The sequence below is a fragment of the Scyliorhinus torazame genome, chromosome 1 (genome assembly GCF_047496885.1).
Source record: "Scyliorhinus torazame isolate Kashiwa2021f chromosome 1, sScyTor2.1, whole genome shotgun sequence".
NCBI lineage: Eukaryota > Metazoa > Chordata > Chondrichthyes > Carcharhiniformes > Scyliorhinidae > Scyliorhinus > Scyliorhinus torazame.
Genome location: NC_092707.1, coordinates 140702186 through 140723909, shown reverse-complemented (window position 1 = coordinate 140723909; position 21724 = coordinate 140702186). Strand labels below are relative to the sequence as shown.

The 21724-nt window shown below is 44.9% G+C and overlaps 1 protein-coding gene across 1 annotated transcript in view; it reads right to left on the bottom strand.

Moving 5' to 3' along the window:
- Nucleotides 1-21724, bottom strand: part of dnajc8 (DnaJ (Hsp40) homolog, subfamily C, member 8) — a 45772-nt gene that overhangs the window by 12036 nt on the left and 12012 nt on the right. Inside the window, exons 4-6 of the mRNA XM_072500919.1 lie at nt 20257-20323; nt 16972-17066; nt 5055-5126 (exon numbers count right to left, since the gene is read on the bottom strand). Coding sequence (XP_072357020.1) covers nt 5055-5126; nt 16972-17066; nt 20257-20323 — 234 coding nt within the window. The remainder of the gene's footprint in view (nt 1-5054; nt 5127-16971; nt 17067-20256; nt 20324-21724) is intronic.

The following is a 21724-nucleotide window of genomic DNA, read 5'->3' as shown; positions in this document are numbered from 1 at the left end:
AATCAAAGTCAACAAGGCATGTAGAGACAGGGAAGAGACGGCGGCCAGGCAACAGCTGATCGACTATCTTGGAGGTCGACAGAAAGTACTCCAAGGCCCTGACCATAGAGCTGCTGGCGAAGAGGAAAAAGCTACAAATGGACTTTAACCTGTTCTCCAGGAGGAAAGCAGTGCACCAACTCCGCCAGATGCGAGGGACCTTCTACGAACACGGCGAAATGGCTGGCCGCCTACTGGCTCACCAGCCAAGAAAGCAGGCAGGCACGAGGGAAATACCACAGGGATGGCAGAGGCAGACCGGTAGAGGAACAAAGAGGTCAATCGAGTATTTGAGACCATTTACCAGGGACTGTACACCTCCAAGCCCCCCGACGCAGGGATGAAACAGTTCCTCAGCGGACTGGAAATACCAGTTGTGGGGGAGGACAGACAGGGAGAGCTGGAAGCACCAATAGATCTGGGAGAAATTCTGGAGAGCATCAGCTCCATGCAGGCGGGGAATGCGCCGGGACCAAACAGGTTCCTGGCGGACTTCTACAAAAAGTTTGCGCTGGCCCTGGCCCCACATCTAAGGGACATGTTCAGAGACGCGCTGGCAATGGGCACTTTTCCTCCTACACCAGTGCAGGTCAAAAAAGACAAAGATCCAACGGAATGTGGATCATATAAACCCATTTCGCTGCTAAATGTGACACAAAAATATCCACAAAAGTTGTTGGCCAAAAGGCTGGAGAGCGGTGTACCAGAGGTGGTCGTAGAGGCTTTGTCAAGGGTAGGCAATTCACTGCAATCATCAGGTGGCTGATGAATATAATAACGACCCCATTTGGGAAGAGATCACCAGAGGTGATCATCTCCCTGCACGCAGAAAAGGCCTTTGACAGAGTCAAATGGAAGTACTTCCGCGAGGTACTGGAACGGTTTGGGCTAGGAGCGGGATTCGCCGCTTGGGTGAGACTCATAGTTTCATAGAATTTACAGTGCAGAAGGAGGCCATTCAGCCCATCGAGTCTGCACCGGCTCTTGGAAAGAGCACCCTACCCAAGGTCAACACCTCCACCCTATTCCCATAACCCAGTTACCCCACCCAACACTAAGGGCAATTTTGGACACTAAGGGCAATATATCATGGCCAATCCACCTAACCTGCACATCTTTGGACTGTGGGAGGAAACCGGAGCACCCGGAGGAAACCCACGCACACACGGGGAGGATGTGCAGACTCCGCACAGACAGTGACCCAAGCCGGAATTGAACCTGGGACCCTGGAGCTGTGAAGCAATTGTGCTATCCACAATGCTACCGTGCTGCCCCTGTACAACCCTGTACTCCTGTACAACGCTCCTATGGCGAGCGTACGAACCAACACCACCAGCTCTGAATACTTCCAGCTACAAAGAGGCACAAGGCAGGGATGCCCGCTATTCCCGCTCTTGTTAGCACTACTAATCGAGCCCCTGGCGCTAGCTCTGCCGGACGCGGGAAGCTGGAAGGGCATTCAAAAAAAGAGAGAGCTTCGCTCTATGCAGATGACCTGCTCCTATACGTCTCAAAGCCACAGGAAGGACTGAAAGCAATCATGCGGATCCTGAGAGAGTTCGGAACCTTCTCAGGTTACAAACTCAACCTGGGCAAAAGCAAGGCAGGCCCAGTGAACCCAAATGGGGGAGGGAGAGCTGGAGAGGTTCCCGTTTAAAATAGCCCAAAATAGATTCCGATACCTGGGGATCCAAATAGCCAGAGACTGGTTACAGATCCACAAGTAGAACCTGACAAACTTGGTGGAGGAAATCAAAAAGGACCTACAGAGGTGGGCCTCACTCCCGCTCTCCCTAGTGGGGAGGGTGGAGAAGATCAAAATGAACGTAGTGCCGAGGTTCCTCTTCCTGCTTAGCTCCATAGCGATCTTCATCCCCAAGTCTTTCTTCCAAAATGTAGACCACTTAATTATGGCTTTTGTGTGCGGGGGGTAAGAATCCAAGAGCCCCCAAATCAATACTGCAAAGGAGGAAAATGAAAGGAGGCCTGGCTCTACCAAATCTGCAATATTACCATTGGGCGGCAACAGCGAAAGAGTGGGAGAATGGGTACACGAACCCAACTCGGAGTGGGTACAGATGGAGGAGGCCACCTGCAAGGGGACGACCCTCTAGGCCCTAGCCACGGCAGCGCTTCCATCCCCATTGGGAAAACGTATCCAGCCCAGTAGTAGTGGCCACACTGAAAACGTGGAACCAATTAAGACAACACTTCGGGTTGACCAAGATGTCCCCCGTGGTCCCCATCTGCGGAAACCAGATTCCCACCAGCCATGCCAGACACAACCTTTAAAAAATGGAGACAGGACGGGAGAACGCTGACAATTAGGGACTTCTATTTAGGAAACAGACTATCAACCCTGAACGAACTGACGGAGGAATGGGAACTACCGACAGGACAGGAAATGAGACACCTACAAATAAACACCTCCTCTGCAAAGAGACAGTAGGATACCCCAAAACCCTGGAGACCACACTATTAAGAGGACCTGATGAACATGGACAGTAAGGAAAGGGGACTCTGCGGAAAAATATATGGACAGTTACTGAACAGGGCCCAATAAACACTAGACAAGTCCAAATGGAAATTGGGGGGGGGGGGGGGGGGGGGGGCGCAATGAACTGGGAACAGAAGTGGGTTGGGGACTCTGGAGCAAAGCACTGAGCAGGGCCAACTCCACCTCCTCCTGTGCAAGGCTCAGCCTCATGCAGCTCAAAGTGATGCACAGAGCACACCTGACCAGAACCCGAATGAGCAGGTTCTTCCCGGAGGTGGATTACAAATGTGAACGGTGCCAGAGAGGCCCGGCCAACCACACCCACATGTTTTGGGCTTATCCCAAATTTGCTGGGTTCTGGACAGCTTTTTCTGAGGCAATGTCCAAAGTTGTGGGGGTGAAGGTGAAGCCATGCCCAAATGTGGCAATCTTCAGGATATCAGTGCAGACAGAGCTACACATAGGGAAGAGGGCCAACGCCCTAGCTTTCGCTTCCCTAATCGCATGATGGGGATTCCTGCTCGGCTGGCGATCAGCAGCAACACCCACAGCTGCAGAATGGCTGGCAGACCTGTCGGAATTGTTCCACCTGGAGAAGATCAAATACGCCACCCGATGGTCGGAGGAAGGCCTCCTTACTGCATGGGGACAATTTGCCGGCCTGTTCCAAAACCTGTTTGAGGCCAGCAGCGGGAAACTGGACAGTAAAAAGAAAAGACAGAGGAATGTCAGGGACACACAACCCAGGGGAAGAGGGGGTAGACTGAAGAGAGAGCCTGAGAGGGACAGAAGAAATAACACGGAGGGGGGAACCCCCCCACCCCACCCACATGATGGACACGGCCAAAATTGACAGGGGGAGAAGGGGGGGGGGGGGAAAGAAGGAAACGAGGAGGGGGAACACCCCACCCCAGAACAAGCAGAGAGGGCATCAGGGGAGGGAATTAGTAAGAAGGATTGTACGCAGAGTCAGACAGCGAAAGCTGTAAATAGAGAGACATAAAAACCTTTGTACTGTACAATAAACAAAAATGAGCGCTAATGTATATAATATTTAAAATACCAATAAAAATATATATTATTTTTAAACAGTTTAAATATGCTAAGAAAAGTGGTTTGACACTGATCTGACGATGCAGTGTATATCAGCACATGGGTAATCATTGCTGAGAAAGGATTAAATATGTATTATTATACAGAAATGTAACACCACAGCTAAGTTGGTAGACTGTAAACTAATACAATAAAGAGACCCGAGATCCCACATATGTTCCTGGTCTCTACTGGATTGGCTTAAAGTACCTCCTGTTCACAGTGTCCTGCTGCTGTTACACGTCTTCCAATGTGGTTTAAGGCATTGCAAATTGAGATTTTGCAGCAGGTCACCTACATTTGCCTTTTCTGAGCAAACAGGAGAGCAACTGCCTTTATCTTTTTGAATTAAACTCCCTTACATAGTTTTAAATAAACTTGCATAAAACAGTTTTTTTATAAAATGTTTGAATTTGTATGTTTTTATAAAAATATAAAAAAGCTTTCAAAAATTTTACCCATGTTTCGGTATGTCCACATTGACTCTTACCAACATTTACAGGTGCACCATAGAAAGCATCCTATCTGGCTGTATCACAGCCTCGTATGGCAACTGCTCGGCCCAAGACCGTAAGAAACTACAGAGTGGTGAACACAGCCCAGTCCATCACATGATCCCCCTCCCATCCACATCTCCCACTGCCTGGGGAAAGCGGGCAGCATAACCAAAGACCCCTCCCACCGGCTTACTCACTCTTCCATTGAGCAGGAAATACAAAAATTTGAGAACACACACGAACATATTCAATAACAGCTTCTTCCCCGCTGCTACCAGACTCCTAAACGACCCTCTTATGAACTGATCTGATCTCTTCACACATCTTCTCTACTGAGCAATGCTACACTCCTGTATGCTTCACCCGATGCCTATGCCTACGCCTTTACATTGTGTATTTTATGTTTGCCCTATGTATTTTCTTTTCATGTATAGAATGATCTGTCTGCACTGCATGGAGAACAATACATGTGACAATAAACAAATCTAATCCAATCATGTTATATATTTTACCAAGTTTCATAACACTTTTTGGTGGAGCTATATTTCACCTAACATGTTAAAGATCTAAAATTCATTTCAGAAAAGCACTCAGAAAAAACAAACCACCTTCAGTAAAAATCCAAGCTCGATTTTTTTCACAAATGGGAATACAGAAAGAACTGCAGAAAAAATTGTCTGCCCCAATGACAAATGGTTCGAAATAAATGCTTGCTACAATGTGCTGCTCACTTTGGCAAGCTCTCAAGAAGCCCATTACAGTTCAGCTACTGCAATATGAACTGCCAAGTGTTCGATCTCTTTTAGTGCCTAATTTTATTCCTTAAACACTACCAACACTTAAGCATTTTCCCCAGCTAAAATGCAAGACACGGATTCGGTGAGGCTCATATCTGAAAAGGTTATCGGCCGCCTTAACTGAAATCTTACCATTTCAGGGTCATCCTCTTCCACAATGCAAGACTTTCCTTCTTTCTTCAATGCTTTTCTTTTTTCTTTCATCTAAGATAATAAAAAGCACACTTTTGAAGGCGTCACTTATAAAGAACATACTTGTTACAGAATATACTATGGGTGACAGATTTGTGAATCATATATTTTATATTCCCAGAATTTAGTGGTAAGTGTGTAACACACATATGGTACAATATTAATCTAAAAGATCACGAATGACCCGTTTTAGTACTTGGTTTACAGTGAGTTAGCAGAACTGGACCACTGTAACAATAACAGTGCTACCAATTACTTCACCAGACTAGGCAGGAGGAAGCGTAACAAAAAGTCATCCGGGATTAATTTGGCCAATTATGGTACTCCAGTGACATCTGCTAAGAAGTGTCTATTGTAAATGCTGGATGGCATATACAAAGCGCACAATGTTTGAATAGCATGTAGTCAGTAAGGCCAAGGGGGCGGCATGGTTGCACAGTGGTTAGCACTGCTGCCTCACAGCGCCAGAGGCCCTGGTTTGATTCCAACCTTGGGTGACTGTGTGGAGTTTGTACTTTCTCCCCGTGTCTGCACGAGTTTCCTCCGGGTGCTCCGGTTTCCTCCCATAGTACAAAGGTGTGCAGGTTAGATGGATTGGCCGTGCAAAATTGCTCCTTAGTGTCCAAACAAGGTTAGGTGGTGTTACGGGTTTGTGGCCTATGGGCCTAGGTAGGGTATTCTTTCAGAGGGTCAGTGCAAACACAGTGGGCCGAATGGCCTCCTTTTGCACAGTAGGGATTCTAGGATTCTATGAAACTACCCGATTATCAGCCAAGCTGTGAGAAATGCTCAGGTAGGAAGGCCAGACAAATATATTAGTTTTGGCTGTGTTGGGCTCCCAGTTAAACAGTTCAATGACACAAGTTGTGCAGGTTTATGAACTACACTTTTCACATGCAAAATATGGCATACAAGAGGAGCACAAGGAAAACTGATTGAAAGCGCTTGGAAAATGTTAAAGGTTTTTAAAGCTAGGAAAAGATGTATCAAGACAGGGGGGCTCAGAAAGAAAGTGTTAAAAAGGTGGGGATGCAGCAATGGCTAAAGAGGTAGGCAGTGAGTGCACAAATATACAGTCGGGCAGATAGAAGAGTTGTAAGAGTTTGCAAAGACAGAGTGGGTAGAATCATAGAATTTACAGTGCAGAAGGAAGCTATTAGGCCCAACGAGTCTGCACTGGCCCTTGGAGCACCCTACCTAAGCCCACCCTATCCCTGTAACCCAGTAACCCCACCCAGCCCAACCTTTTTGGACACTAAGGGCAATTTAGCATGGCCAATCCTCCTAACCTGCACATTTTTAGACTGTGGGAGTAAACCGGAGCACCCGGAGGAAACCCACGCACACATGGGGAGAACGTGCAGACTCCGCACAGACAGTGACCCAAGCCGAGAATCGAACCTGGGATCCTGGAGCTGTGAAGCAACTGTGCTAACCACTATGTTGCCGTGTCCCCCATAAGGACAAGAATTCTGAAATCATCAGATTGACGGATAAAGGAGACCAACCAATATCACCAAGTAATAGGTGAGAAGCCAAATGTGGAATAGGGTGCAGGTAATTTGAGTTTGTGATTGAAGAATTAAAAATGGCCACCTAAACAAATACTGACAGATGGTTGTTATCTAGCTTTCAGAAGAGGGCAGATAAATAGAGCAGGGAAAAAAATAACAATGTTTCAGAAGCATTGCCCTCCATTTCTTTTTTTTTTTTTTTTAATATACATTTAGTGTATCCAATTCAGTTTTTCCAATTAAGGGGCAATTTAGCGTGGCCAATCCACCTACCCTGCACATCTTTGGGTTGTGGGGGCAAAACTCACGCAAACACAGGGAGAATGTGCAACTCCACACGGACAGTGACCCAGAGCCGGGATCGAACCTGGGACCTCGGTGCCGTGAGGCAGCAGGGCTAACCCACTGCGCTACATAATTTGTATGGCAAGAACACATTTAGTAGGAGCGAAATAAAAACTTCTTACAGATGAAGCAAGGTAAAATGAACACCTTTATGCAAGCGTTAGTGAGAATGAAACTAATTATGATGAACAGGCTTGATAATAATAATAATCTTTATTGTCACAAGTGGTCTTACTGCAATGAAGTTACTGAGAAAAGCCCTCAGCAGCCTGTTTGGGTACACAGAGGAAGAATTCTGAATGTCCAAATTACCTAACCTCATGTCTTTCAGGACTTGTGGGAGGAAATCGGAGCACCCGGAGGAAACCCATGCAGACACAGGGAGAACGTGCAGACCCCACACAGACAGCGATCCAAGCTGGGAATTGAACCTGGGACTCTGGAGCTGTGAAGCGACAGTGCTAACCACTGTTCTTCCGTGCCACCCACGATGGTAATATCAGGAGTCGGATTGGTAATCCACTGAAAGGAAATAATAAAAATGTATACACATTTCTTTTGATATTTAAGATTTTATGAGGTAATGTCTGTGCATATATTTGCTCCAGTGTCTTTATTTGGTTGTTTTATAATGATTGTGAAACCAGATTTGCATGGCAACTGGTGCGCACAGCTGGGACCAGCACCTACAAGGCACAAGGAGAAAAGGGGGGGGGGGGGGGGAAGAGAAAATAAGTATGTATAGCGGGAACTGTAAATGCAAAAATTAGACAAGGCAAAGTTTATGAACTATTTATAGAAGTGTCAGAGTTAAATCATGTGTTGAACTGATGAGCAGTTAAACCTAACTAGACTCAATGTAGACTTCTGTGCCAGATTGAAAGGACCATCAAACAGAAGGGAACTGGCTCCATGTTCCATGAAGATCTGACGTTTAAATGTGCCAAAAATATGAGATGAATTTCAGTTTCCATCTGGGTCGTTAAATGGGCATCTCCATCACAAGGAGCAAAAATAGAACCCAACATCCTGTTATACAACTTCAACAGCTTAATCTCAGAGTAGTTTCGAGAACTAGGTAAAAGGCTCTCTGCGGCTCCGGGTGGTAGAAGGCTAAACAAGAAAACAGATAAAGCTTTGTCAGAATGAGGAAAGTTCCACAGGTCAATCAACTCCACTCGGCCTCCAAAGTTTGGTTTGCAAGATTTTAAACAGATGTTTGCGAATTCACATGTTTAATGAAAAAATTGAATTGGTTCAAGGTCAATAATTTAGAAGACATAAATAATCATCTGATATTTCTGACAGCCCCAAGAAAAACAATGCAACTGAATGCAACCGCCAGATAACGTTGCCAGTTTGAATTTCTGTCACCAAACTTTGTACACAGTGCAACAGAGCCATCTAGGGGCAGAATGGAGTACTGTTGGCTTTTAAAACAAAAAAAAGTAATGGTACAGAAAAAAATAAAATGTTCTAGATACCAGTTACACAACTATTTTCCCTTTCTTTTCCTCTTAGTCTCTTCTAAATGCTGATCCCTGCTGCGGACAGCTCCATGGACACCAGGTGCTCTACATTGACTAGCTAAATGGGTTGTCTTCATTGGATAACCTAAACTGCAGGTACTGGCAGATTATTTGATTGCGGTGAACCATCATCCTAAAGTCTGATCCCATCCTCTCACGTCGACCTGGGAGCATTTTCTACATATCTAACAGACGAGGCTTTCCCCTTTCTGGAACTATACTTAATGCTGCAGGACTATAGATGTTTTAATTCAGTTACGGGATGCAGGTGTCGCTGGCTAGGCCAACACTTTAGTCCATCCCCAATTGTCCTCGAGAAGGTAGCGGGTGGGAGAGAAACTCCCTTCTTGAACTGATACAGTCCCTGTGGTGTAGGGACACTAACAGTGCAGTTAGGGAAAGAATTCCAGGATTTTGACCCAGCGACAGTGAAGGATCGTTGTTCCCAAGTTCCAAATCAAGATGGTGAGTAACTAGAAGAACTTCCAGCTGGTGGAGCTCGTGTGTCTGCCGCCGTTGTCCTAGTTGATAGTGGCTATGGGTTTGGAAGGTGCTGCCTAAGGAGCCTTGACGAGTGCATCTTGTCGGTGGTACACACTGCTATCACTGTTCGTCAGTGGTGAAGGGAGTGTATGTTTGTGGTGAAGAGAGTGTATGTTTGTGGAAGGTATGCCAATCAAGTGGGTTGCTTTATCCTAGATCAAGTTATGCTTCGAATGTTGTTGGAGCTGCACCCATCCAGACTTGTGCCTTGTAGATGGTGAGCAGGCTTTGGGGAGTCAGGTGGTGAGTTACTTGTCACAGGATTCCTAGCCTTTGACCTGCTCTGGCTGCCATAATATTTATATGGCTAGTCCTGTCTGATCAATGGTAACTCTCAGGATGTTGATAGTGGGGGATTCAGTGACTGTAACATAATTGAATGTCATGGTGGGAATAGTTAGATTCTCTCTTGTTGGACATGGTCATTGCCTGGCACTTCTGTGGGGCAAATTTTACTTGTCAGCCCAAGCTTGGATATTGTTCTAGGTCTTCCTGCTTTTGGACATGGACTGCTTCAGTATGAGGAGGAGTTGCGAATAGTATTGAACATTGTGTAGTCATCAGCGATGTGCAGTCATCAGCGGACATCCCCACACTTCTAACCTCGTGATGGAAGAAAGGTCATTGATGAAGATGGTTGAACTAAGAACACTTCCTGAGGAACTTCTGTATTGTGGTCCTGGAACAGAGATAATTGACCTCCAATTATTGAATACTAAGAATAGACTGATGGGACAGTAATTGGCCAGATTGGATTTTTTTTTGTGCACAGTGAAGCAGTGGCATTGTGGTATTGTCGCTGGACTTGTAATCAGAAGACCTAGGGTAATGTTCTAGGGACCCTGGTTTGAATAAGGCAGATGGTGAAATTTGAATTTTTTTTTTTTTTAAATGTTAAATCAATTAAGAAGTCCAATGAAGACCATGAAACCATTGTCAATTGCCATAGAACCCCATCTGGTTCATTAATGCCCTCTAAGGAAGGAAATCTGTCTGTTGTCCTTACCTGGTCTATGTGTGACTCCAGATCCACAGCATTGTGGACTCGTAAATGCCCTCAGGGATAGCAATAACGATGCCTAGTTCCCATGAATAAATTTTTTACACCCTGGGCAACTTTCCACATTGCTGGGTAGATACCAGTGTTGTAGGTGTAGTGGTGCGATTAGTTTTGGAGTACTATTGTCGGAATATTGTCAGGGCCTCTGGCACAGCATCCAGTGCATTCAAGTAGTTTCTTGATATCATGTGGAGTGTATCGAATAAGCTGAAGACTGGTATTTTTGATCCTGGAGGTCAGCACTTCTGGCTGAAGATTATAGTAAAAGCAGTGATGTGCTGGGTTCTTCTATCACTGGGATGTGGATATTTGTGGAGCCACCTCCGCCAGGGAGTTGTTTAATTGTCCACCACTGGATGTGGTAGGACTGCGGAGCTTAGGTCGGGTTTGTTGGTTGTGGAATGGCTTAGCTCTATTACTTGTTGCTGTTTGGTACTCAAGCAATCCTGCATTGTAGCTTCACCAAGTTGGCAACTCATTTTTAGGTATGCCCTCCTGCACTCATTGAACCAGGCTTGGTTGTAATGGTAAAGTGGGGATATGCTGGGCTATGAGGTTACAGATTGTGGTTGAGTACAATTCTGCTACTGCCAATGGCTCACAATGCCTCATGGATGCCCAGTCTGGAGTTGCTCGATCTGTTCTTTGGCATAGTAGTCATGTCATAAAACACAATGGAGGGTATCCTCAAATGTGAAGATGACACTTTGTCTCCACAAGGACTGTGCAGTGGTCACACACGAATAGATGTAGACAGGTTGGTGATGATGAGGTCATGTATGTTTTTCCTCTGGTTAGTTCTCTCACCAGCTGCCGCATACCCAGCCCAGCAGCTACATCCTTTAGGACTCAGCCAGCTCAATTTCTGGTGTTGCTACTGAGCCACTCTTAGTGATGGACATTGAAGTCCCCACCCAGAGTACATTCTGAGCCCTTTCCTCCTTCAAAGGGTGTTCAGCTGAGTGGAGTTTGCACATTTTCCCCGTGTTTGCGTGGGTTTCGCCCCCACAACCCAAAGAAGTGCAGGCTAGGTGGATTGGCCATGCTAAATTGCCCCTTAATTGGAAAAAATGAATTGGGTACTCTAAATTTAAAAAAAAAGTAGTGTGAATAGAAACATACAGGACCGGCCCCATTTGATTGCCTTGATAAAGAGTACAAGAGCAAAACAAATTCATGATGTGCTTTGCCAAGAAACAAAAGGTCATCTGGTGAGTCAAAATGGACTCCCACATTTTGAACAGAACATTCCAATTCGGTAGTTCTTGTTCAAGGAAAATCAGATCAGTATGCGCTTAGGTTCCAAAATTATTTTCTAAATTAAGGTCTAGTCTTAGCAAAATCATACTCCTCCTCAGGGAATCCAACAAATAGTGATTCCCCAGTGTCAGTTATCGATTTACTAACTGTTGCATTTATCCAGATTAAGTCTGCATGGGCTCGTTTGGCTAATGGGCCTGCAGTTTCTGTGCTATATATTTTAGATTACGAGTCCAGCTGAGCCTGAAGGAATTGAACCGTAAACTGCAACATCTGTACTTTCTCAATACCACATGGTTGCCCACAGTTTCTGGATTCCATGTTTCCAGGCTGAGCTTGCCATCGAGGAGTATGGTTTCCATCAGAATTGGTACCATTATAACAGTCCCACGCCAGCTCCACTATGCAGGCTCTACTAAGGAGGCATCCACATCCCTTGCCTGATAAAGGAAAGGGCATGCACCAAGAATGTTTAAATCGAGAGGTGCAAGATTAATAAATTAATGTATAAACAGCTCATATTTATAAGAAAAGACAACGAAAAACCTTAGAATAGTCAAGCTGGAACCCACACAGAATATAAAACCATAGAGCTAAGAAACCTAATGCAATAATTTGCTGACATAGGTTATGGCCTTGGGCAGTTCAAACAAGGGTCAAGAATATTGTGCAAAGCAACTCCATAAGAAAAAGCATAAACAAGACTATAAGAACATGAATTTAAATGCTTCGAGGAAGATACAAGTAAGGGAGAGAGGAGCTATATCATGAAAAGAAAGAAAGGTTATATGGTTTCTGACATGAAATATTTCATTGTTAATGGATTTCAATTACCTGAGGCAACAGAAATTATTTTGCTAAATTTTTTTTAAAATGCAGAATGGTTAAGAGGAATTCAGAGAATAGCATGAGCTCACCAATGAATGATTGCATCATGTCATAGAATTTACAATGCAGGAGGCCATTCAGCCCATCGAGTCTGCACCGGCTCTTGGAAAGAGCACCCTACCCAAGGTCAACGCCTCCACCCTATCCCCATAACCCAGTAACCCCACCCAACACTAAGGGCAATTTTGGACACTAAGAGCAATTTATCATGGCCAATCCACCTAACCTGCACATCTTTGGACTGTGGGAGGAAACCGGAGCACCCGGAGGAAACCCATGCACACACAGGGAGGATGTGCAGACTCCGCACAGACAGTGACCCAAGCCAGAATCGAACCTGGGACCCTGGAGCTGTGAAACAATTGTGCTATCCACAATGCTACTGTGCTGCCCAACATGTGGTATGGCATTGCAGTAGAGAGAGATCAGCAAGGCCTCAGGTTTGAATCCTGATTTATAATGAGGCTTGCCAAGCTCATAAAGATGCAACTATCAGCATCCCTGGGATAGGGAGGGGCAAATGGAAACTATCAAAGCAGTCCACAGCTGATCCAACAAGCACCATGAGGTGGCGGTGCTGGGCTCACTCTAATTGACCCATTTGAACAGCTCACACGCACTCACCACGTATCACAAAAAGGCACTCGGGGCAGACAAAGTACAGGAATCCACAAGTCTTTCCCGAGCATATCGAGGAAGGAAAGGAACGATAAGAAAAACTGAAGTGAATGGCATAACAATAAATAAATTCTACTTACATGATTCAATATGGGTTGCCTTTAAAAACAGTAGATGGGTATTTGAGGCAACATTCATAACAAATTTTGTCTCTGTATCCACAAAATATGATCTGTGTTCCATATTTAACATGTTTATTACAGGAACTTTTCCAGCTCTTTGGGACTCAAGACACAGGCGATCCCGCTTGGGCAGTTGAAACAAGTAAAACATGCTGATGATGCAAGGACTGGAATTCTCTATTCCTTTCATTTTTTGCTTTTTAAGAGATTCTCTAATTCTGAAACTGCACCAAAAAATAATTCTCTCCGTCTAAAGAGAACAGTTCCATTATTTGACCTTTTTCTGGGTGACCCTTACACTTTTATAATGCAGCTCTTATTTGAATCAGCTGAATACCAATATGAAGCACCACTGTAAGCAGGTTCTATAACATTACAATGCAGAAGTTTCTTGTGGCATCATCTAATGTAGTGTTTTTCAAACTTTTTTTCCGGCAACCCATTTTTACAAAATGGCTGCCTCTCGCTACCCACGGCACATTGACAACAGATTTTCCATAGTTACTTCTTCAACATCACATTCATTGTTCTGTATTATCACTTTTGTATTATTAAATGTAAAAACAAATATATTTTCTATTTTTGTTGTTATTTTGAGATTTAAATAACTTGTAATAAAAATCTCTGCACAGATCAGTGTGCGAGTCTTTTGATCACAGAGTCCTGAGGTGTTTGAAGGGGAAATGAGGAATTTCTTAGAAACACGCCTGGATTTTGGGCTGATGAGGAAGGAAGGAGACTCACCATTGATCGCGAAGTCAGTCTCACTGAGAGAGCAACTGATCTCAGAAAGCGAGCGAAAAACGGCTCCCCATTTAAAATATACATAAAACCCTTTGTGCACACACAATATGACTTTAAACATAGATCTGAAGATCTGATTGACAAGGTTAAGAGTAACCGAAATTCAACAGACATCAAAAGATTAACTGTCACAGAAATTGAACCAGCACTGGCAATGTTAATGGTAACAGATATTCAAGATTAATTGACAATGGTAACAGTGGCATCCGATTCAGAATGTTAACCCTGAAGTCAGTCTCTTTCGGTGAGCTGCTCTTGAACAGATGCATTTCCCCCCTGACTGGGATGGATGGAGTTCCCAAACCCACACCAGTCACCCCAGAGCCGAGTTCAGAATGGGACAAACATAAAATCAGCGTTCTGACAATGGACCAATTTTTATAAATGACCTGGTGGAGGGCGTAGAAGGATGGGTGAGTAAATTTGCAGATGACACTAAAGCCCGTGGAGTTGTGGACAGTGCGAAAGGATGTTACAAGTTACAGAGGGACATAGATAAGCTGCAGACCTGGGCTGAGAGGTGGAAAATGGAGTTTAATGCAGAAAAGTGTGAGGTGATTCATTTTGGAAGGAATAACAGGAAGACAGAGTACTGGGCTAATGGTAAGATTCTTGGCAGCGTGGATGAGCAGAGAGATCTCGGTGTCCATGTACATAGATCCCTGAAAGTTGCCACCCAGGTTGAGAGGGTTGTTAAGAAGGCGTACGGTGTGTTAGCTTTTATTGGTAGAGGTCTTGAGTTTCGGAGCCATGATGTCATGTTGTAGCTGTACAAAACTCTGGTGTGGCCGCATTTGGAGTATTGCGTGCAATTCTGGTCGCCGCATTATAGGAAGGATGTGGAAGCATTGAAAAGGGTGCAGGGGAGATTTACCAGGATGTCGCCTTGTATGGAGGGAAGATCTTATGAGGGAAGGCTGAGGGGCTTGAGGCTGTTTTCGTTAGAGAGAAGAAGGTTAAGAGGTGACTTAATTGAGGCATACAAGATGATCAGAGGATTAGATAGGGTGGACAGTGAGAGCCTTTTTCCTCGGATTGTGATGTCTAGCACGAGGGGACATAGCTTTAAATTGAGGGGAGATAGATATAGGACAGATGTCAGAGGTAGGTTCTTTACTCAGAGAGTAGTAAGGGTGTGGAATGCCCTGCCTGCAGCAGTAGTGGACTCGCCAACATCAAGGGCATTTAAATGGTCATTGGATAAACATATGGATGATAAGGGAATAGTGTAGATGGGCTTTAGAGTGGTTTCACAGGTTGGCACGACATCGAGGGCCGGAGGGCCTGTACTGCGCTGTAATGATCCATGTTCTATGAAAGGTGGGCAGATCCCCACAAGAATTATCTGTGAAATCCTATATATGGCAATGCTCCAGCTACGAGTTACTGACTAGGGTACTTGTGGAAACATATTCCAGTCAGCAGTCACTTGGTTTTGGGTGGGAGATGTAGGCCGGGAAAAAAATAAAAGTGTGAAGCACTGCTGGAAACTGTGCAGGAGTATCTGGAGGAAATAAACTTAAAGATAATTGATTTTTTTTCTTTTAAACTCTTCGGTTGTAGGTGCAAGTGCTGACTAACCTGGATGATCAGCTGCTGCAGAAACGGGAGTGGCTGCTGGAGGCTGTGTCGGTGACTATAAGAGTGACCCAGTGAGGCAGAAAGTCCATGGCACCAGCCTCTACAACAGCCTCACGTGGCCACACACTGTACTGCAGCCAGAAATCACCCAGGGAGAAAATGGTAAACAAGTGCCTGGATTCTCCGAGCCTCCGCGCCGCAATCGGCTCGGCGCGAGGGCGGAGAATGGGCGTGAGACACGCGATCGGGTCCGACGGCGCTCCCGCGATTCTCCGGTGACCAGAGAATCACCGCCAATGGTGGCGCCGGTCAGGAGCCATTGAAAGAGGCCCCTGCGGCGATTCTCCGCCAACAACTGGCCATGTTCCAGCCAGCTTGCTTCACTCATGGTTCCACTCGGCGGGAGCTCAGAGTGGCGGCTGCGGACTCAGTACGCGACCGCCTGGGTGGGGGACAGGGGGGGAATCCGTCACCAGGGGGGCCTCCAGGATGGCCAGGCTCGTGATCGGGGGCCACCGATCGGTGGGCGCACGCAATCTCGGTTGGGGGGGGCCTATATTGTTGGGGTCAGCCCGCAGTGTGGGTCTGCCATGTTGCGCAGGGCCTCCGCAACGGGCAGCCGCTGCGCGCATGTGCAGATCCGCGGCCGGAAGTGCAGGGCCCATATCGGCAGCCAGAGCTGCGAGGAGCAGTCCGGGGCCCTGCTAGCCCCTGCAAAACGGAGAATCACTCTGGACTTTCTCCAGGAAAGTCCAGAATGATTGGTGTCGTTTTCTCGCGGGCGTGGGGACATAGCCCGCCCAAGGTCAGGCGATCCTCGGGATCATTTTTGCAGACCTTTTGGCGACCTATTTCACATCATCCCGCGACCACCCGAGGGTCGCGATACCCACTTTGAAAAACACTGATCTAATGGTCAGAACAAATCAAAATCCAAAATAATATTCAGAATATGATAAATGTGCTACTTAAGTCCATAACATATTGGAGCAGAATTAGGCCATTCAGTCCATCGAGTTTGCTCCATCATTCAATCATGGCTGATAGGTTTCTCATCCCCATTCTCCTGCCTTCTCCCCGTAATCCCTGCTCCCCTTATTAATCAAGTTCTATCTATTGGTCTTAAAAACAGGGACTTGGTCTCCAGACTTCTGCATTCCACAGATTCACCACCCTCTGGCTGAAGAAATTCCTTCTGATCTAAGTTTTTACGGATCGATCAGATGAGAAAGTTTATTCTTACTTGTGGCTAAGTTAGTGGAACATTCCATACTTTTAATACATTAAAGATACTATGAGTACGTAATGCATTGTAAATATCTGTTCATATCAACATGACAGTGCAATAGAAACAAAACGGGTAGAAAAAGGAGTGGGGACGGGGCAGGGAAAAATTTAGTCAACACTGATCCAATTCTTCTATCCTCAGACACACTCGCACGCATAGGGATTTGTAGGTATTGCTGCCACAGAAGTATACCAACCTTGTTTGTCATTCAGGATCAAGCCCAAATGATTAAAATTAATGCTTACATTGTGTTCTATTGTTTCCCTTGCTGCCTGTATCACATCGATAGCACGTTTCTTCTGCTCTGGTTCCAATAACATCTTGTGAGCTTTGTCAACAGCTACCGAGAAGCAAGAAAAGTTAGCATTTAATTTTTTCTACAACAAAAGAATCATTTCCAAACAAAATGTACATCCCTAGCTCCTGAGGTAGCCTGAGCAATGACAACATCAATGTGTCTTGAACCGCAGGGGCAAGACGGCCCCAGATTTGAAAGATAATCTGTGCCAAATTAGCTGGTCTCAGTGATTGGGGTGTTTTGACACAACTGGCTTGTCTCTCCAGATGTGATGAGAAGATCTGAAAACACCCCAAAACGTTTGCAAATCTGGGCACTGAGCTCATGTGTGTGTGTGTATTTTCTTACCATCTTGCTCAAGGCAATACAAATCAACCGTGTCCCCAAACTACTGCTCAAGATCGGGACACTGAGCAGAAATCAAATCTGGGATATTCCTTGTCTGTGTAACTTACAAGTGCACTATAAATCCAATAAGGAACTAGGACATAGAACATTACAGCACAGTACAGGCCCTTCGGCCCTCAATGTTGCGCCGACCTGTGAAACCACTCTAAAGCCCATCTACACTATTCCCTTATCGTCCATATGTCTATCCAATGACCATTTGAATGCCCTCAGTGTTGGCGAGTCCACTACTGTTGCAGGCAGGGCATTCCACGCCCTTACTACTCTCCGAGTAAAGAACCTACCTCTGACGTCTGTCTTATATCTATCTCCCCTCAATTTAAAGCTATGTCCCCTCGTGCTAGACATCACCATCCGAGGAAAAAGGCTCTCACTGTCCACCCTATCCAATCCTCTGACCATCTTGTATGCCTCAAATAAGTCACCTCTTAACCTTCTTCCCTCTAACGGAAACAGCCTCAAGTCCCTCAGCCTTTCCTCATAAGATCTTCACTCTATACCAGGCAACATTTTGGTAAATCTCCTCTGCACCCTTTTCAATGCTTCCACATCCTTCCTATAATGCGGCGACCAGAATTGCACGCAATACTCCAAATGCGGCCACAGCAGAGTTTTGTACAGCTACAACATGACATCATGGCTCCAAAACTCAAGACCTCTACCAATAAAAGCTAACACACCGTACGCCTTCTTAACAACCCTCTCAACCTGGGTGGCAACTTTCAGGGATCTATGTGCATGGACACCAAGATCTCTCTGCTCATCCACACTGCCAAGAATCTTACCATTAGCCCAGTACTCAGTCTTCCTGTTATTCCTTCCAAAATGAATCACCTCACACTTTTCTGCATTAAACTCCATTTGCCACCTCTCAGCCCAGCGCTGCAGCTTATCTATGTCCCTCTGTAACTTGTAACATCCTGCCACACTGTCCACAACTCCACCGACTTTAATGTCATCTGCAAATTTACTCACCCATCCTTCTGCACCCTCCTCCAGGTCATTTATAAAAATGACAAACAGCAGTGGACCCAAAACAGATCCTGGTGGTACACCACTAGTAACCGGACTCCAGTCTGAACATTTCCCATCAACCACCACCATTTGTCTTCTTCCAGCTAGCCAATTTCTGATCCAAACTGCTAAACCACCCTGAATCCCATGCCTCCGTATTTTCTGCAGTAGCCTACCGTGGGGAACCTTATCAAACGCTTTACTGAAATCCAGATACACATCAACTGCTTTACCCTCATCCACCTGTTTGGTCACCTCCTCAAAGAACTCAATAAGGTTTGAGGCACGGCCTACCCTTCACAAAACCGTGTTGACTATCTCTAATCAAATTATTCCTTTCCAGATGATTATACATCCTATCTCTTATAAACCTTTCCAAGATTTTGCCCACAACAGAAGTAAGGCTCACTGGTCTATAGTTACCGGGGTTGTCTCTACTCCCCTTCTTGAACAAGGGGACAACATTTGCTATCCTCCAGCCGTCTGGCACTATTCCTGTAGACAAAGATGACTTAAAGATCAAAGCCAAAGGCTCAGCAATCTCCTCCCTAGCTTCCCAAAGAATCCTAGGATAAATCCCATCCGGCCCAGGGGACTTATCTATTTTCACACTTTCCAGAACTGCTAACACCTCCTCCTTATGAACCTCAAGCCCTTTTAGTTGAGTAGCCTGAATCTCTGTATTCTCCTTGACAATATTGTTATTTTCCTGTGTGAATACTGACGAAAAATATTCATTTAGCACCTCTCCTATCTCCTCGGACACCACGCACAACTTCCCACTACTGTCCTTGACTGGCCCTACTCTTACCCTAGTCATTCGTTTATTCCTGACATATCTATAGAAAGCTTTAGGGTTATCCTTGATCCTACCTGCCAAAGACTTCTCATGTCCCCTCCTGGCTCTTCTTAGCTCTCTCTTTAGGTCCTTCCTAGCTAACTTGTAACTCTCGAGCGCCCTAACTGAACCTTCAGGTCTCATCTTTACATAAGCCTCCTTCTTCCTCTTGACAAGTGTTTCGACTGCTTTGGTAAACCACGGTTCCCTTGCTCGACCACTTCCTCCCTGCCTGACAGGTACATACTTACTCAGGAGAAAATTATTTACTCAAAGACTAGAACTTACTACCATATGCAGTAGTTCAGGCAAATAGTATAGATGCATTTCAAGGGGAATCTAGAAAAATACATGAATGAGACAGGAATATAGTAGAATAAGATAGGTTTAGATGAAGAGAGGTAGGAGAAGGCTTGTGTGGAGCACACACACTGGCATGAACCAGTTAGGCTCAATGACTTACTGAGCTGCAGTTTTAATATAGGTCTATGTAGATGGTGCCTTTATCAACTGGGGCATCACAGAAACTTGCTTCCTTATATCTCTCTGTCCATGTGAATTTTCTACCTTCCCCAATTTCCCTTTCTTGAATGCATTGACTCAGGTCATTAAAAGTTGGACATTCTTCAAATGTCCGTTAGTTATGCATCAGCACTAGCGGTATTGCAGGCTACTGAAAACTGCAGAGCATCATATCCAAACTCAATTGCTGCCCTCACCTTAACATCCATGCTCATACATTTGCAGGAAGTGTTGACTGACCCAGGGACACCAAGTACTGTAGCTCCAAGTGAGATCAAGCTAAATCAATGTTTGCATTCAATTACATTTTCAAACTATCTGGAATATTATCAGAAGAATAATGAATTTGCCAGCTGAATTTTGTCTAGTTTCCAAATGTACATTATGAAGATCCACAGAAACTGTACTGTCGCATTAGGTCTTATTACTACCACAATTGCATTGACTTACCTTCAAAAGCCTTTTGTGCTCTTTCAGGATCATCTTGATTTTTGTCTGGATGGACCAAGATTGACAACTAGAATTATAAAGAAAAATCATTTATGATGAATGCATAATTAAATATATTAGAATATTATAGAAATTTTTAGTATTGTAATTTTCAGAAGCAGAGGATACATTTCAATGTATGAAAGATTTCAATCCTCTTGACAGAGTATTCTTAATATTTCCCTTTCTATTCTGCATCCTTTGCCTTCGTTAAAGTCCTGTCATTTTGCAGTTTCTTATTTAGTCTCCATTTGCTCCATACCTTTCAACATTCAAATTTAAAATGTTAAAGTCCTTCCTGATTCTTTCCCCTTCCTACTTTTCCAGCTCGGTTGTTCTGAAAGGATCCAAAACACTCCATGTAGCTACTGAATTAAGGCTGGGGGGAAAAAAAAGCTTTAGCTCAGGTGTGCTAGCAGCACACTTCGGAATGGAAATGTGTACAATAAACTTGTGTTGACAGAGCATTAAAGTAGTGCACTTAAATGTCAAGCCATGGGAAGGATCAAACATTGACACCATGTAAATGATTAATCCCACTACTGATCCCAATAACTCAGTCAGCAAATACATGCCGTGGCACAGTACTGAGATCTCCACAACAGAAAGGCCCCAATCTAATGCCTGGTTTGTGCCAAATAGGCTGTTCTGAGCTGGAATTTTGGTACGGCATTAGAAGAGGCCTCAAGTGTGCTCAGATTAGGATACTCTTTTTTTTTTTAAATCAGCCAGAGTTCTTGCTCCTGATCACTATTCAGTGACCACTGCCTGAAAGTACATACGTGTGGACGCTGGGTGAGGGTAGCCTGACGATACTCACTGTCTGGGCTCACAGCTGAAGAATGGCCACTTGGGCGAGGTACCGAAGGGCTGCTTGCACCCAGAGAACCATACCCCAACGTGAGTCAGCACCTTGAGGAAGGGAGAGAATTTGGAAAAAAAAAGTGTCGATTTTCACAGGCTAGTAAAGGATATGCTATGTCTAGTGCATGATATGGCCCCAGTGAATTAAAATAAAAAACATTGCCAAATTTCTTTAATATGATGATTTACTTTTAATTCATTAAATGGTAGAAAACTTCAAAGTAGAAATGTTTTTTTTCACACAAAAAAGCAACAATAAGCATTAATTTCAATTCCTGTTAAGTGAATATCTTGGTTGCCCACAAAGATCTCCCTAAAGAGTGTGGTGAAATATTAGTAAGGATTATTTGCCACACATTTTCTTTTGAAGGTGTTGACTCATGCTGGACCGTGGCGTCACAGGTACCAACAGCTCTCCATACCTCACCAATGGCTAGCCTACACGTGCAGGACTAGACGTCATCAAGCCCTTCTACATGGGGGCCATCACTGTCAAGCCCAATGATGATCTACCCGACGTCCTCACACGTGTGCACTCTCTGACAGGATCACTAAAGCACCAACT